The sequence below is a fragment of the Nipponia nippon genome, unplaced genomic scaffold (genome assembly GCF_047370975.1).
Source record: "Nipponia nippon isolate SJK-2023a ecotype South Korea unplaced genomic scaffold, ASM4737097v1 scaffold_5, whole genome shotgun sequence".
Lineage (NCBI taxonomy): Eukaryota > Metazoa > Chordata > Aves > Pelecaniformes > Threskiornithidae > Nipponia > Nipponia nippon.
The window spans coordinates 23,507,943-23,526,185 of record NW_028262369.1 but is presented as its reverse complement, the minus strand read 5'-3'; the positions used below and the strand labels follow the sequence as shown (position 1 = coordinate 23,526,185).

Below are 18,243 nucleotides of genomic sequence, written 5' to 3'. Positions count from 1 at the left end.
ACAAAGTCATTTATTTACCTGTGCATCTCCCCAGGCTAACAAAGAGGAACCTTTTCCTCATTCCCTCTGGTCTTTCTAATCCACTTATCCTAATAAACAGAAGGAAATCACAGACGAGGAAGAAACTCTGTATTAACACAGAGTTGATGGGGACGTGCAGGACCCAGCAGACACAGGACAGAGACTGCCACTGCGCCAAACGCACCATGTTTCCCCATTCCTGGCATTTTACATCTCAAATTTCACTTGTCCAACAAGAGCGTTGTAATGTATTGGACAAACGATGAATGAACTGGCTACGTTAGTTAAAAAACACCTAATCTGGAAAGGCAGACAGTGCTTACGGGGCTACTCAACACCAGGTCCCGGGTCTGCACTCCAGGGGTTTCCAAGCCCTTTCTACATCTCAGGATTAGGCTCAAGGTTGCACTTCACAATTTTCCAGTTTGTCTCTTTGGGTAACTATTGTACCATGAAGATGTAAACAAACATAAAAGTCAAACCCAGAAGCCTGTATTAGACTCACCATCTGTGCAGCCAGAAATACTGTCTAGCACCTGAGTAAACAGGCCAAGCATAAATTCATGGTTATGAAGAGGAACTACTTCGTGTCAGACTATTGGCAGATAAAAGGCAAGCACATTATTTTAAGCTTTAGATATTTGTGGGGGAAGAAGTGATGAAAGAGGAGGAGGAAATAAGGATGAACAAATGCACCGAAAGGAAAGTGAACCCAACTGGTGTCCCAGTGTCTGTACTGAACCATGACAGCTCCTCTCATGGCTCTCACTGCTGATGCTGTAATCTTTCCTCCATCCTGCATCCCCCTGAAGTTGTGGATGAGACCAAGAACAGACACAGTATACAAGGGGCTATTCCTGTGTTATCTGCAACCTGGCCAAAGTCACCTGAAATCGTCATACAAACCCATCAGATCGAACGTGCACACTGGAAGAGTCAGACAAGTTCAGATAAAGACCAGGTTATCCAACCTCACCATCCCAGCCTCACTGCTGACTGAGGAGCAGAACCTGCTCTATCATCTCAACTCCAAGTCTCCAGGCCCATCTTACCTCCTTGTGGCACCAGGAAAAATAACAAGGCACCAAACAGCCGACTCCCCTGGCCTATTAGGATTGTGATACCTTCTTAAGTTTACAAAAGTTTCGCCCTTATCCTTGTGCACCACTCTGACACACAGCTGATCTCCAGATTATCACAAGAATAGCAAGTCCCGCTTTCAGCTGCATATTAAAACGTTTTGAAATCTGCTGCAGCAGAAATGGGGGAACAGCTGAGGAGCTATAAAGCTGTCCTCTCCCACAACCCTGCTTGCTGGCAAGCTCGCAGACAGCAATCTTCAATGCAATCTTCATCTCACTTCCAGGAAAAGCCTTTTTGATTCCTCCTGACAGCTCCTAGGAAGCAACAGCAGGTGCCTCCTCCACGAAATGTAGCCAGTTTTTCCTTCATCAGACTTCCAAAGGCAAAGGGACAATTTCAGTCAAGTATTTGCAAACGTGCAGTCCACCTACCAACTGGCTAATAAACCTAAAAGGGGAATACTGGAGCGTTAATGCAAGAAATCATTGACAGGGTGTCCGTTTCTTCCAAGAAGAGTTTATTAAGGCCCTCCAGAAAGTGAAGCTGTACAGGAGCTCTGACCATCTTCCCAAACAGGACTATGGAATAGTCTAAATTAATAGCAAACACACACTAAAAATATGCAAAGGAAAGCCTGCTCCCAGAATCACAATTGCTGCTCTTTTAAAAAATACTCTTTGATTTTGTGCGAGCTGTAATTACAGATCAAATTTTGGACAACCTTTCAGACAATTCCTTAACACAGTTTTCACTCAGTCTTTATCCCAGGATCAGACACTGCCATCTCACTCAGGGCAAGCGCTATTCTGGTGCTATTAAAATGAATAGGACTACGCAGGGAGAAAGGGGTTGCTCGCTATAAGTAAAAGGGGCGTAACCTGCTCCCTGCCAATGTAAACATCAAATACAACATACTGATAGACTGAAAGTACAGAAGAAATCAAATGAGACTCTCTCCTTTTTCAGACTTACAGATCCCAATTACCCCAAATCACACACATCACTTGCAAATATATATGTCCTTAACCTGACTGTAGACACACACTCTGTCAGCTTAACTAAGACACCAGCCTGATTAATTTGGCTTATATAAACTATTTAACACACACGTTCCATAGGTGCATCTGTGTTGTTGCAGTTATGGCTCTCAGCAGTTGCATTACGAAACCCTATTTCAAAGGTTTACAGCTTTCCTGCAACAGGGACAGTCAAGCTTTCTTCTTTAAGGCTGTGTTATTCTTCACTGTTTATTCTTCACTGTTATATCCCCTTAAAAGCTTGCAAATAAAATTTCGTTTCCTATCGACTTTGTCCTTCTCTAGACAGCAAACATTGTATTTTGCTGCAGTTTTAGTGCACCACTAGCTGAAACATGTCTCTCTCCTATTTATTTCCTTCTTTTGAGCACCTACCTGTATCATCATCATCAGTTACAAAAGAAGCATCTGTACAAATCTGGCAACAGGGGCAGAAGCCTCTGCTAGGGGACGTGGCATAATGCCATGGCGGGTAACACAAACCCCCATTTACTTTAGCCGAGCATCTCACCCAAGGACTACAGGAACGGAGGGAAAGCTACACCTGCGGCACCACGCTGCAAAGCTCATGGCTTATTCCACACCACCAAGGAAGCAAAAAATAAAATGCAAAGGGCAGATTTGTATTAGACCTGCTCTGTTGCAGCATTCCTGAGAACAGACGACAGCAATCAGCTGTCTCATGCACAGAGCAAACCCCTCCGACAAGCAGGACTTCCCGCGTGCCCCAGAACCGAGCGTTTGCCAGGCGGTGGTGTTGGCCATGGGCAGCTGACAGGGAAGGCAGCAGCAGCCATGCTCCGAGGGAGCTCAGCAAGCAGAAGTGTGTAGGGCAAGGTGATTCAAAAGGCAGCAGGGATGCCTCACTAACAAAGGCAATGAGGATACTTGCCATAGATGCACTTTTCCATCATGCTCAAGAAATGACCAAAGGATAAGTATTTAATTAACATGCCATTTAATTAGACACCATTATGTGCCCTTGCCTGAACAGCCTCCCCCTCCAGTTTGCTGCCTTACTGAACAAATTACACCTACACTGGTACCTAAAGACTAAAGGTCTGCTCTCCTGGGCACTGTACAGAAGGTCAACAAGGGATCACAGTAGCAACTAAGGCACAAAAAGGGACAATGATTATCTCCATCTCACAGATACTGAATGAAGCACAGAAGTCCTGTGTAGATCACCACTGTGTGCTCTGATGTCCACAGAGCATTCAGATTTTTGCCGGAAGGACTTTAACCTATCCTTTCCCTACACAAACAGCTGGGCAGAGGGGATATTTCTAGATCCTATTCCAGAATTTTGTTGCCTAACTCACACGTGTTGTCCTGAGCATCATGAGTAGTCTCGTGGGACGCGCTGTAAGCAACACACTGATCCCAGCTATGATTTTCCAGACTCTTCCAGCTAGCGTATGTCAGCACAGCCATGACAAACACCGTGTTCCTCGCACTTCCTTCTCCCTCCCTCACCTCTGCCCTCGCAAGATGCTTACTCTCATGGGGGGCAGGGGGGACACACAACGGCATTTTAAATGGTTATGATGTGATGGTTTGGCAAGATGCATCTGGCAGAACAGGGATTTGAACCCAAGCTGCTCATGGCCCAACCCAAGACCAATTTTCCTTTTATCTAAAATGAGATGCATAATTCCCAAGGGCAGAGACCCAGTCTCTGTGAGGATCGCAGTACAATTTGGGGCCCTGTAAAAATGACAATGGCAAATAACTGGAAGGTTACACCTCCTGCCTCCTGTGTGGGAGTAATATTCCCTGCAAGGATATGATAAGGGACCTTGAAAAATTAACCTTGCAGAGCTCCTCATCACAGGGAGGATCCTCACTACTATTTTTACTTGGCGGATAGGCACTTCTTCAAAATCAGGGTGATATTTCTTGCCAATTTTGAAAGTAGGACAAAGTTCCATCTTAACTTCAATACTTCCTTAAATATTAAACAATTTATAATGTGCTAAAACTGTAACAGATTGCACCGAAGCTTCACATTCTAAATTAATACCAACTTCCCACCCACTGCCTCCCTGGGCAAAATCTTGGAAGGACAGAAGAAGCAGATTAACATTTCAAAGCTGAGCCCCAGCCTTCTCTTAGCTATCTAGGTCTCCAGGGCAAACAGTCACTTCCCTTGTTGAGCATTCAGGAATGCAGATGGCCTGTTCTTGTTGTGGCAAAATCCCGTCACCCTTAAAGGGATATTGATATCTCAGGGAACCGCAACAGGGGTCAAATCTGATGTACGGTAGGAAGGATTTAGTGTAAATCTGAGAATACAGGAAATGTAACACACTAAAAAAAAAAAAATTTGCAGGCAAGTTAAAGAAGGTAACGGTTTAAAGAAATATATTTGCTGAACAGAGGCATCAGATTTATTTTTAAGTGTGAACTACAAGCCATAGTCACTCTAAGATGTTTTGAAACACGAGCAGTGCAATATTAACCACTGCTCAAGTATTAGAAAATATGTTTTACTTGCATAAATTACATTTTCTTTCACTTAAACACTTACTCCAAAAATGGTCATCACTGGATCCAAATTCTAAGAATCACATATTCATCTACTACTATTACTGCATTTCAGAAAACCAATACCCCTCATTTCATATGCCTAATGACTGGTGAGCACAGAGAACTCCTGCGTTTTATTTTCTGGCTGCATTTATAATACATGGAAATATTCAAATGAACCAAGGAGATTCCTAGGCAATCTCTGCTTTTCATCAACCACAGACAGCTACCAACCCTCAACAAGGATGACACCTCCTCAGCCATAAAGTGCAGTCATTACCTCCACATACATACATACTGCCTCTGGAATGTAGTTCCATATCTCCTGCTTTGCTCTAGCTCTTTTTTCTTTTGCAGGGAGTTTTGAAAGATATAATTACTATAGCGAAAAGCTGATAAAAGTCCCTTCATTTCAAACTGTAAACGTGCCTCAAAAGTTTCTGTAAGCATTCTCTGTTAAAACAAAAAATGTTTTAGAAATAGTCCGAAGCCTCCATTTTTAAGATCTGAGAATATTTAGTATTAAGATCTGGATTCTTTTTACAGTCAAGCCCAATGATCTGTAATGTGTGTCAAATTCATGTAATATCACAGTGCTTGAAATTAGAGGAAAAAGCCTCTAATGAAAGGAAATATTTGTAAATATACCTACCTAAAGAGGGATCTTACATATAACAAGTAGCAGCCAGTCACAAAACCAGTGAGATGTTTTATGTACAAATATTGCCAGGTTATTTGCTATTATAACTGGTTGCTAATGTAAGAATCCATTTGGGTATAGAAATATTAATCAGAGATTAATTAGTTATCTGGGAATACTAAAGCGATTTCTTACCAAACCCAGAAAGACATGAGTTATGCCTCCAAGGATGGGTAAGAAGAATGACAGTATCTTCTTTAATGACTAAGAATCATGTAACTCCACCAAGAGAGTATTTCAAGAACACAAAGACTTTGATATAGAAAACGCAAGTGCTGAGACTGGTCTGAAAGAGCTACCCTCTGATAAACCGTGCCAAAACTGAGAGCACAGAGACTGAGAAAAAGAAAGCATCAAAGCTCCATTATTAAAGAAATAAAAAAGTTAAACAGTTTGACCAGAGACTCTAGAAAAATCACAGACTTCCCACTTTTGGCAGAAACACTACATCAGATCAGCGGAGATGGATCCCTCCAGACCCTTAGGGTTCACACAGGCAAACCACAGTGGCTCTGAACTGTGCAAGCTGAACCATGGTAACCATGAACGTGCATGCTCTTCTGACTGGAAAATACTTGGCACAGTCACGTCTCAATTATCAGTGGGCAATTTATCCAGGGTATGGATTAACCAGGAGACACACAAAGACGCCAGAGCTGCCGTCATGTGGAGCTGCCTATGCTATTAGCTCAGGAGCAGCACTAGAGGACAGCTGAAGCAGTTTATGTACGTGCCCAGGTGAAGAAATTACTGTCTGACACATTCATGGGGAGCAAAGCTTCACCTAACAAACCATGCAAGTCCAAGCCAGCTTCAGGCACAGACAGTCCCAATGTCTCAGCTCTGCACACCTGAGCAGCCCTGCCTGTAGACACCAGCAACGAGCCCCAGCACCCAGCTAACCCTGCAGCGGCACAGCCATCACGGAGTAAGGCTCAGCCCATCCACTGAAGCTCTGGGGACCACAGGGGACCTCCAGCCTTGAGTCTCCTTGCCTGCTGTTCAGAGCTGGCTCTGCAGAGCCACCCGAGTGCCCCTGCACAATGACAACATTGGCCAGGCCAGTGCAAAACCTAGGTGCATCCACCCAACCCTGCTAGCCCAGATAATAGCGATGTGGGTCTCATTCAAATTAGCTTAGCACTAAAAAGGCTAACAATGCATTTAAGCTGCCTTATGACTGCAAAAGACTGCAAGTGCATATATATGCTGTTGCAGCAGTGTATCTACACCTTACATGCTCAGGTCTCCTCTGACAGACTTACTCCTTCATGCACTCTCACAGCCAGTATTAAAGCATGCTCCACCGGCTCTCCTGAGCCTTCGCAGGAAAGCGGCAGCGAGACAGCCGAAAGGGAGAAAGCAGTTGTAATTTAGCATCGTGAAGCAGTGGCCTTCCAATCCACTGCTGATTGCTGGGACCACGGCAGCATTAGCATGAAAGACTGCAAGCAAACCAACAGGGACTTAGACTGAAAATTTTTACATTGCAATTTGAACCCAGTATTACGAACATTTTGCAGTTTAGGGTATTAGCAGCATTTCCACTAAACATCCGTTTGTTTATGCATTTTATTCCTGAAAAAGATGTGTCACAACTAACTTTAATAAACAAAGAGTAGGATTTAATGGCATTTTTAGATTCTGAGTATTTATTAACGGGCCTTTCATGAATGCTTCATTTAAGTAACTGAATTTACTCGGTATAATAACATTTAGTTGAGATTAGTTATCTCTGCTAATGTATAAACTGTTTAAGTTATTGCAGATAAATGAGGCTCAGCAACCTTTCAATGGATACCAGACTCACCAACTTAACATATAAAATGCTCGTGACCTCTGCAACAGGACTCGCTACTGATTTTAGAAATAGTAAGTAGCAGTTTTAATTTACTGAAGAAAGCGCCTGCACCAGAGCAGAGTCAACTGTGAGTAATCCCTAATGGGAGGAGGCAGGGAAGAGGATGTGGATGCCTCTCCCATCCTCCCCTGTCTGATGAGGATAGACCATTCAGCAAGGCAGGGCAAAACCTCCAGGAAATACATATAATGGGAGTCACTATTAAGCCTTAATCAGCTTTGAGAAAGCATTTAGACTTGGCTCATTTTCCTTTTCATTTTAGTGATTTTGGTGATAAAATTACTTGGCTCTGAACACTTCAAAACACCCTTTTCTATGCCACATAGGATACTGTGATGTTTTCCCTTGCAGTGTTTTCCATTCATTTGCAAAAATTATCTTTTCTTCTTCTTTTAAATGATGCTAAAATAAACAACGAAAATATACAAAGGAACCTATATTCTCTTACTGAATAATTAGATACTATCTTTGAATATACAACCAAAGTCTGACATCCAATAAATCCAAAACAAAGCTTCAATTAGCCCAGACAATGCCCATAAACCCGGCAGTGCTTTACAAAGATATGTAAATGTCAGCACCTTTATTTTACATGGAGAAAATGGAGCGCCAAGAGCAGACACAGTCAGATCACATCATGTCCAAGAATCCAGACCCCTTTATTCCCAGACTAATTAGCAACTCTTGTAACAGTATTCCCTCCTCATACTAACATTCAGCTATGCCGTAACATACACCAACAGACAGGAAATACTACCCCTAATCCTTTGGAAACAGCTGTGATTTTTCTGTAAAACAACTGAGTATACATTCATTCTGCTTATTTACAAGTTCAGTGAAATGCTGCTCTTCTAATTAAAATATATCTCTAAAGATTAAAAAAAAATTAAGAAAATTATCTTTCCTTAGAAAAAAAAAAAAATCAAGTTCTGGACTACAATCAAAAACATTTCAATGACTATCTTTGGCACTCTAAAGTGAAGTATTCAGAAATCCAAGACTTTATAAGTCTTTCTCTAACTTGAAAAATGTAAATATAATTAAGCAACAAAAGTTGCTGGATGTAGAACAAGACACAGAAACAGCTGGGCTACAATTGAAGAGAGGTCCAGATGCCTCGTGATTTTCTGTCCTTTGATAACTTTATCTGCCCTCATAAAAGGACAGCACACACAGGGAAAAAAACAGTCTGCAAGTCCATTTGCAGATACAAACCAAAACTCTGCTCTTCCTGCACCAAAGCAGCAAAACAAGCAGCCATTAAACACGAAACTGAGGCATGCACACCAAGATCCAGAGAAAGCTTTGGGTTACTTCAACAGTAACTCGTGCTAGTCTCTGACAATCCACAATCCAGCTTCATCCAGGTAAAACTACTGCAGAAATCCAGAGAGAGGATTCAGGCCTCTGCCACACTGCAGCATGCAGCAATGAGCAGAAATGACTGGTGCAACAGAGGGTGAGCAGAGTTAACAAGCACCATAGCACAAGGAGTTGCTCAACATAAAAAATAAACTTGGAAAGAAAAGAAAGTGGTTAGTCACGAGGGATTATAATAGCCCATAGTAAATAGTACAGTTCATCAAATAAACAAAGCAAATACCCCATCCTGCAAGATGCTGGGGAATTCTCTGAAAGGAAGAGCAAGCTCTCTGCTTTCAGTGCATTCAATCAGTGAGTTTGGTGGTGAGAAGCCCCAGCTCCCACAAGGGAATATTGAACTTCTCAATGCACCAAAGGTGATCACAGCACGTGGCTTACAACCCAGAATGCAAACAGCAAGGTGCAAACGTACACTCAATTTACCAGTGGATTTAGAGAGACTTGCAAAAGTAACTTCGAAAAAATAAAATCTTCATCTAACTCTAAGACCTTACCAGTTCCTATTTCTCAGTAACAAACTGTCAGTGCCTTCTGTTCTGGATTTCAAAAATAAAAGCTCAGTGCTGCAAGGACTGCATCCTGTGAGGAGTCCCAATTCAGCACATTAGGTTATACAGGAAAAGCCTCTGAAGGCTTTGGACCTGTATCTGTGGTTTGAGGAATGTGCAATTAAAATCAGCCGCTCCTAAAGTGGCAGAAGGGTGGAGACTGACAATAATAAACCGCAAGCTCCTCTACACTCATTTGTAAGCAGTGTCTTCTCCCCAGCTCTACCAGATACTAAATTAGAAACAGTTCTGGCAGCATTTTGTCTGCTGCTTGTGAAGCAAAAGGGAAAAGACTCGTTAAAATCCAGCTGACAGGTTTTTGCATTTATCCTAGGTTCAACCACATGCAAGTCTGTTGAGTGTGAGAAGTCCCTGCACTGGCTTCAGTCAACAAGAAACAAAAGGCCCAACCAAGCACAGTGCTGAGGGCCCTTCATTCACAAAAGCATACATTTCTCCATAAAAATGTCTCCATTGGACTGCATGTGATAAGACTCTCAGACGAATTACCATAAGCAGCTAATGCTGGCAACTGTCAACAGAGAATCAGTGCTGACCTTATCTGGATCACAACTATCGATGGAAGTGCTCAACACAATGAGCAAAATGCACTGGATAGGAGAGACCACATCTGCATTATCAGTAAAAGTCCTCCAGTTCCATGCTGCACACCCGACAGTGCAGCTTGCTGCCATTGTGGAGATACTCACATGGAACTCAATCACACAGCATTATTAAAATATCCATACATTTTAGCATAAATTTCCTATTTAAACCCACATTATGCGTTCTACTCTAGGCTTTCAAACCAGTATGGCTATACAAAACTGCCATGCAGATTTAGGGCCTTCTATTTCTTCTCTGTAAAAGTTTAATGACACACAAACTTCTGAGCTTTTCCAGAGCAAATAGCTATTTCAGCTTCACAGCGGTAACGCTTTCTCTCTGAATAATGCTTGTTATCAAACCAGGACAGGCAGGCACAGCAGATTCTGACGGATGCCTAAGGGAGAGAAATTAACGCAAAATTCAGTACAAGCGAACCTCTGTCATATTATGCAGCCTCAGGATATAGACTCATGACTTAACTAAATATACTGTTCCTACAAACTAACTCCTACAAACTATCGCTCCATGTTAATCATGCTTCTGAAGAGCATCTCTGCTCAGCACAGAATTTAATATGACAAACTAGGAGCTTATCACATCAACCATCACGCAATGCAGTTTGATAGGAAAGGCTCAGAGCCTGCTTGCAGTTAGCATGACCTTTTCCAGGATTTTTATAGATTCTTGCATATATTTACTAGAAAACACAAGAGCAACAGGGTAATGAGAGATACCAGAACTGAAGACAGGGCGGACAATACTGTGTCCAACAAATCTGATGCTGCATTAAGAATTACATGTGAAGATCAACAGGACTGAAGCTTTGAGCATGCACACTTCGATGATGGCAGAACGGAAAAACCTTAGAAATAGGAAGAAAAAGTGGAAGAGACAATTCAGCGCGAAAGGAGGCAATACAAGGAAAAACAGTTATCAAAAATATGGCTGGCTGAGGAACAGCTTGGAGAGGTACACAGAAGAGATCTTGCTTTATGAAAGCAATGGGGAGTAGGAAGGCAATTCAGCCAACTTGTTCCGGGATGAAACCACATGTGAGACAAGTGAGGCACAGAAGCTTGTGGGATGGACATCCAATGGGTCCTTCAAAAGTAGGCATCTATTCCTCAGCTATCCAGTGCTGCAGGGAAGTGGATTCAATGACTCTGAGTGCTCCATCCAGTGTATGCCGCTAATAGCAGGGGTCCCTCTCTATTGCCTAATACTGGATTATGCAAAAGACCATACAGAACTGCCAAGTCAGGGCTTTGCATTATCATTCCACACCCCTACAGAGATTGCTGTGATAAAGCATTAGCCCTGAACACACCGCTCTCATTAACCCCTCCTCCTTCGTGCTCACTCACCATTAAGGCTGGGCACACAGCTGACAAAGCCAGCCTTCTGGTCTCCTTGTACTCACAGAGCTGATGCAGAGAGAAATGACAGGAATTCCAGCCCTCTTCAATCCCCAGTGACTCTGGCACAGCCGGATCTCCTTCAAGATGAACTTTCAGCCTGCAGCGAAGTCATTCTTCTAAGGTAGGGGTCAACTTAGTCTTGGAGATCCCTTCTGAGATGAAACTAGCTCCAAGGAGGCATTTGTGCTCTGTACGAGACAGCTTTAACGCATTATGTTGGACTCAGAGCAGTACATGAACTGAGGAAACTCTACAGGACCCTACTCCAAAACAAGAGAACTCTTGCAAACTCAGAACACTTGTACAGACTATCAAATTCAGGGCACATTTCCAGTACTGCCTGACCCAATCAACCCTCTTTGAAGAAAACAAGATGCTGTAATATTTGTTTTCTAAGTTGACTGCTGCAAAAGAAACTGATATAACCCGAAGCAACAACCCAAATCAAAGGAACACTTCCAAAAATACAGTTCCAGCCTGAAAAAGTTTGCTGAACTCTTCCAATTTTTACCACCATGCTGAATAAATCTGGAAGGTTACTGGTAGGCCATGCAAGAAAATCTGACTTCAGAAAGGGTGATTCTGACAACGTGGCCTACATGTCAGCCACTCTTGAAAGTGGACTGTAAACTTTTAAGTAAATACACATTCCTGAGGAAGAACCACATTCAATTCGCACAATAACATTTAAAATACTTCTGAAGAGTAGAGGAGCCACTGTGGTCCCAGTCTCAAGAGTGACAAGAAACACAAGAAAACAGCTACCTGAAGTGCATGAGCTTGCAGAGAGCTCTTCATGGGGAGAACCACACATGCACGTGGAATTTAATGCCCAGTCCAGGCTGTTCTGGCATAAAACAACTAACATCTGGTCAAAGGAGCCCCTTGTCCTACAAAGATTCTGCAGAAACATGAATTCCCAGCCACGCCAACTGATTTGCAAGATAGAGACCTCCAAAATTAGCAGGTTTTGCATGGAATTATTTTCCTCAGTGTTATCAGGGTCACTTAGGTCAACAACCTGTCAGCACTGCAATTTCTTTCCAAATGGTAATCAAAATAACTATGCACACCTTCTTCAGTCTTCCATGTTCCAAGCATTACTTACAGTTGTATGATGAGAGACGCTGCCTCCAATATTGAGGTTTTTGAGAAGCTGGGGAGACCCTCCATACTGCCCTGAGATCTGCTTCCTGACTTCAGCAGCTACAGTTCTGAAACGAGACAGGGACAACATTATCTCTGTAAAAGAATTACAGTGAAGATGATATATCAAATACATTTTACACTGCTGTTGGAATGAAACCAAATACTTAGTGCGCTGGTTGGAATAAGAGTATCACCGGCTGGTGAGAACAGACCTTGTACATTAAATTCCCAGAGAACCACAAAATTCTCGCAAGGCTGCATGTACATGTTCTTAACAGCAATTACATTTTTTTTTCCATTTGTGAACTGCTCTTTTGTGCACATCTGTGGCAATAAAATGCATGTGACACTGAGCACAAATAAACTTGTTCGCAGCAGACTCTTTCCAGTTCCTACCAAGGAAAGCTCTCCTCCAGTGCTCTCCGCACCCCTCAGCAGTTCCAAGCCTGATCACACATCTGCTCTTGTGCACTGCTATCTCATTTTCATCCGTTGCCTATTTTTGGGTTTTGCAGTCACAGACATGAGGACTGGCAGTCACTTTCCACTCAATAGCCAACCCCTTCAACGCCCAGCTCAGGGGCATAAAAGCAATCCTGTGCAGGGTGGGCTGAAATGTCTAGTTGAAATGTCAGGAAACAACCGACCAGGTCAGAACAAAAAACTCCTTCCCCTTTCACGTAGGAAAGGTAGCGGTGCAACTATGGTGACTAGCAGCGGGGGACACAATGCACTGGCTAGCAGGGCACAATGCCTTATGGTCTCTGCCAGAAAGAAATCCCACCACTGGGCAACTTTTGTCACCAGGAAGAAAAAACACAGATCAATCCCTCTATGCCTGGAGGGTAAAACCCATACTGTGCCCCTCTGGGGTTTTCTATTTTCCCCAATAAGCCACATTGTCACCGGTAAGCCTGAAAACACAACAGTTAGGTAAACCACCCAAGGAAACATCTCAGCAAAGGAAGAGCACATCAGAGAGGGAAATGCCCATAGTCAAAGACTGTCCTAACAAACAGCTGTGGGTCAAGCCCTGACACAACCATCCACAATGCTCCATCTTGTAACCTGGCAGTACACTGCAGCTCACCTCAGCAGTAGAACTGAGATAGCCAAGTTTTTGAGTATGGTGGAAATGGTTTTGTTTCAATAGCAAGCCAAAAGCCCAGACTGTTTCCACAAAAAAACATTTTGCTGAAAAGCTGCTGACTACCCCTGGTCTACACGACCTCATTAACACGAGAGTGCTCTTCTCCAGGAGTCAATGACTATATTTATTAGCGACAAACCCACTCCCAACTGTCCTTCACTGCATCGCAGCACTGCAGACCGCTCTGTCTCCCAGAACAAAGCCCCAGCTCCAAAGAGACACTAACCAGTGCACAAGACAGATGAAGAGGCTGCAAGGACACCGGTGATTCTTTTTCTGCTGTATCAGCAATCTTCGTGGGAATACTGTCATTGCTAACAGACTTGCTCCTGATCTCACTCAGAGGAACGTGCCATGTATTAGCATGGTGCACGAGCTGCTAAAATCCTGTCAAGCAAAGATGGTTAAACCTCCCCTGAGCAAAACCTTGACATCAGGGTGGGCTCCCAGCTTCAGGACTGCTGTGGCAGTGCACGCTGGTAGGCAGGAATGGGGGCAGGTGGAGGCAACTGATGTCAATGGAAGAGAAGGGAACTCTAAAAGGGAACTAGCTTGGACAACCAAGCCTACCATGGAGAGCAGATGTTTCCTCAGGCCAGAGGATGGGAGTAAGATTAGCTAGAGGAAGCATTATTTTGTCTTTTAAAAAAGTGGACTGCAGAAGAGGAAAAAAAAGTTTTATGTATTCTGGCTGCAAGAAGTCATTTGCTTCATGTTTGCCTTTATCCACAGGAGACTATGTTTTCACTTCTGGAGGGTGGCTTCTGAAAGCAGACCAAACAGCTCCTGCTGGGGACGGACAACATTCAAGCTGTCTGACCGCCCTCAGAAGAACCATCTTCCCTGCTCCCACCATGCGCACACATACACTCACAGACACACACACATGAGAACAAATCATGCATGCTGCTAGCATTTATAGGAAAATTTGGAATATATTAAAATGGCTGCTTGGCACAGAAAACACCACACATCTGTGGCTGATGCGATTTAAAAGCTTGCCCCTGGATTGCAGACGATCTGTGCTTTAAACTCGATCTCTCACTTGGTGTGCGTTTTGCCTAATTCCTGATGATACGCAGAAACAAGCCCTTCACCGCGTGGCTGGCAGGAAAAATCAGACCCCACATTTCGCCATGCAGCACAACACAGGAAAAACTAAAAATCTTTCCCCATTTTCAAGAAGACATACATTTTTTCCAGACGGAAAGTATAGCCAGAGGAGGAAATCCATCCTCAGCTGTGAAACCACAGCCGATGCCTAGCCACGTTACTCAGCGCTGCTCCTCCTGCGTGCGGTGGCTGCTTATGAACCTGAGACATGCTTTTGTGATAGGACTCCAGGGGGGTTCTCAGTCCTTTCTTCTGCGTGTCAGCCTCAGCTGGGCAGCTCTGCAGCAGCTGGGAGCTGTGCTGTATTTGGAGCACAGCCTGTCAATACACCCTTAACTGCACCTATGATTGCGCTTTACCCCAACTTGAAGCAGAAGCAAGCTCTGCTGCAATTATAGCGTTGCTTAGGGGCACTATGAGTTTGGATGGATGCTATCACACTGCCTGACATCATTCCCGCTGAAAAGGTCATTTGATGCAATAGGGGAAGAAACATGGTAAAACAAAAGGGTGGCACTGATCAGCACGGCTTCTGACCACATGCTGTACATCGATGGCTGCTCCATTAATAACCTCACTAGATATTAAAAATTCCCCTGAAGCATGATTACAGAAAGTCAGAACTGAACAACCTCCAGTCAGTTTGACCAAGACACCATCATTACTTTCAAGTCTTAAGTGGTCCTACTTCTCTAGCTTTCACAACTACCAATTAAACCTCTCCCCACATGAAGTAACTGGCTACCATCTAGACCTCAAAATTCCTGAGTGGAGTCTGCAGGACTTACTACTACTTACTCCAAGCCTGCAGTCTAATCCATAGCTCTTGTTGGCTACCTTTCTGTATCATTGAATTCACAAACGCATCAAACACCGTTTCCCCTACTGGAAAGCATCATGCTTCAGACATTTAGAAACCATCTTCTACTGTAATCTGATCACCAAGTGTATTTATGGGTAATCTATACCCATTTGGTTCTGTGCCAACATCATCAGTTAGGTTCAGTAGCCCTCCTCCCACTCCTTCCTACTTGCAAGGTATTCACAAAAATTAGTCCTATCCCCTCCCAGCCTTCCTTCTGCAAGGCTAAGCAAGGTCAGATCCTGCAACAGGCTTTCTGCTTCCTTGAGCACCCTGATGGCTCCAGATAAGGCCTGACCAGGGCTTTGTAGAACCAAATGAGTGTTTTCCTATTGAGAAAACAACTCAGCTGACTACTTTTAGGTCTGCTTTCTCACTGCTTCATCACAGAGGTTCACAGTTTCCCTAAAACTGATAATACACACTTGCCTTCCCCTCCTCCATTTCCAAAAGCTGTCCATGACAAATGCCATCTATTCATGACTAGTAAGTTCATGTTATATTATAAACCTGAACACTATTTCTAAGGAGAAGCTATGCTTCCTAAACCAACTTAGGTTAAAAGGGCTATTATACCAAATCCAACCAGAGAAGAGAAATAAATCTCAAAATAGTCTCCAAATGAAAAAAAACAAATTTGGCGGAAGAGCCATTAAAGCTCTTGATAATTAAAAGGACAAATAAAAAACTGCCTCTTTAATAACTATCTTTTATTCAACATGTAACCTGGGATCCTCAGACAAGCATTCCAGTTAATTACAGCCCACGGCCTCATGAATGTCTATGTTTAAAGTACATCTTCCCTAGTCACTTCCTTTCTGACCTTCTTCACTGGTTAATTATTGTGTGTGTATGTGGTTCACACAGAAAAAAAAAAAAAGACTAAGGAGAGGGAAAAAAATCCCCTTGGAACTGGCTTCTAAAGCAAAACAAGACCTGTCATTCTCAAAGTACTCTGAGCTGTAAATAACAAAATGAAACCATTTGTTTTCACTTCCATGTTTCTTTACTATGCACAAAAATTTTTTCTGTTTCTATGTGGCCTACCGGGTCAAAACCAAAAATTATTCCTTTTTTTTTTTTTAGCTTAAGAAGCATACTGGAAATATCAGTTCTTCTTTTCGGCAGAAGAAGGCTCACCAAGACCTGTTCAGTTATGCCAAGCAAGGCTATGGACTCTTCCCTTTCACAGAAAAGGTGGGTCAGGGTACAGTCATCTAGATCATCTGCTGCAGTGATTTGAGGAAGTCTCTCTTTTCCATAGTCCCCCCCACCCCGTTTTGAAAGAGCAATGCAAATTGTTTGTTTCTCCCCATCCCACTAATTACAAAACAGTTACTCCTGCCTGTTCTTCATCTTCTGTGTCACGTGCAGTGACTCTACATTCAAGTGAGCCTTTGCCTCTTGAGAAAGACAGCCTGGTACAGTGAGGCATCTGCGCCAATCCATAGCAAAGCTGCTTGTTCTCTCTCTGCAGCAGAGAAAATTGTATTTACATAGTTTACTATTTAAAGTGAAAGTATCCTTCTTTGTTCAGCAGGCTCGCTTGCGTATAACTCTGCACGTGGCTGGAGGCACCTATCCTACTTTAGTCACTATGCTTGGGTTTGAATTCCCAAAGCTGAATGGCACTGGCCGGTTGCATCCGTCTTGCTGCAGTTGAGATGGCCTGTCCCTCTGTCCCTACATGCTCCGCCACGTCGGCTCTCCTGCCTGCTGAACAGGCGGCTCCATCCAGGCTTGAACCACAGTGTGAGTCACCAGGTATGCATTGCAGTGGATGAGGGAACCTGCTGGAGGGGGAGCTCTGGCCTTGAGCTACCCTGCCAGTTCAGCCGTGCCCTGGATGCAGCCTTCCTCCTAAACCCGAGCTCCTGTTTCCTTCGGAGTGAACTCCTTCCCCTTTGGGTGAAATGGGTTTGTTTGATTTACAACCCAACGCTGTGGAAATACCGAGCCTGATCCTGACTGCTGCTGGTTAGCGTGGGTTCTTAAATTAACACAGAAGATTAGCAACAATATGTCCCCCTTTTCCTTACCATTGATTAAAACAGAAAACATCATACAACACTACCTGTGGTGCTCTTCTGACAATATTTGATTATTAAGGCTGAAAGCGTCACCCCTAGGCTACAGCGAAGGGAATGAGCTCCCAAGGTACCTTACTGTGAAAATCACCACAGGACTGCATTCTTCAGGGAAGATCAAAGTCACATCTCGCGTTAAAAAAACCCAAGCAAACAAGGAAGCCTTGTACAAAGAAGCAGCTTTGCAGCGGAGCCCTAGAGACGAACTGTTCTCCCTGCCTTCTCGCTTGCTTTAAGCAGTCAGAGATTTTCTCAGGCTTCCCAGAGCACTGCCGGCTCCCGCATGAGACATCCACAACGGCTGAACAGGGGCAGACAACGTGACTTTTGGAGAACAGAAAAAAGCTGCTCTGAAGCTTCTGTTAAAAATACTTTCAATTATCCGTGATAGTGTTTTGACAACGCAAATGGCATCTGGATGGGGGAAGAGAATAAACTGCGATGAATACCCTGCTGTGACCACTACATTTCTGGCCTGATTCGGTGCTCGTGGAAGACAGTGACAGCTTTGCTATCGGTTTCAGTGGGTGCAGGTTTCACAACATTCCTGTATACCCTGAGGCAGGGCAAAGGCAGCTGTCAGTCTCCCTGACACATCGTTCAAGAAATGTAAAAGGGCTCTAAATGAACACAAATGTAAATTTAGTCTTCCCAAGTCACCTTTTATGGTACCCCATCAGTATAGAGAGAGCT

General features: G+C 43.5%; 1 protein-coding gene across 12 annotated transcripts in view; it reads right to left on the bottom strand.

Annotated features, from left to right (window-relative positions):
• DOCK7 (dedicator of cytokinesis 7) overlaps positions 1-18,243 on the bottom strand; it is a 118,457-nt gene that overhangs the window by 86,315 nt on the left and 13,899 nt on the right. For 7 of the 12 annotated variants that reach the window (XM_087733701.1, XM_087733702.1, XM_087733703.1 and 4 more), the window contains exon 2: positions 12,298-12,403. In XM_087733701.1, the coding sequence (XP_087589827.1) occupies positions 12,298-12,403 (106 nt within the window). Of the gene's footprint in view, positions 1-11,135; positions 11,287-12,297; positions 12,404-18,243 lie in introns of all 12 variants that reach the window. The other 5 variants (XM_087733705.1, XM_087733706.1, XM_087733710.1 and 2 more) reach the window with 1 other exon arrangement.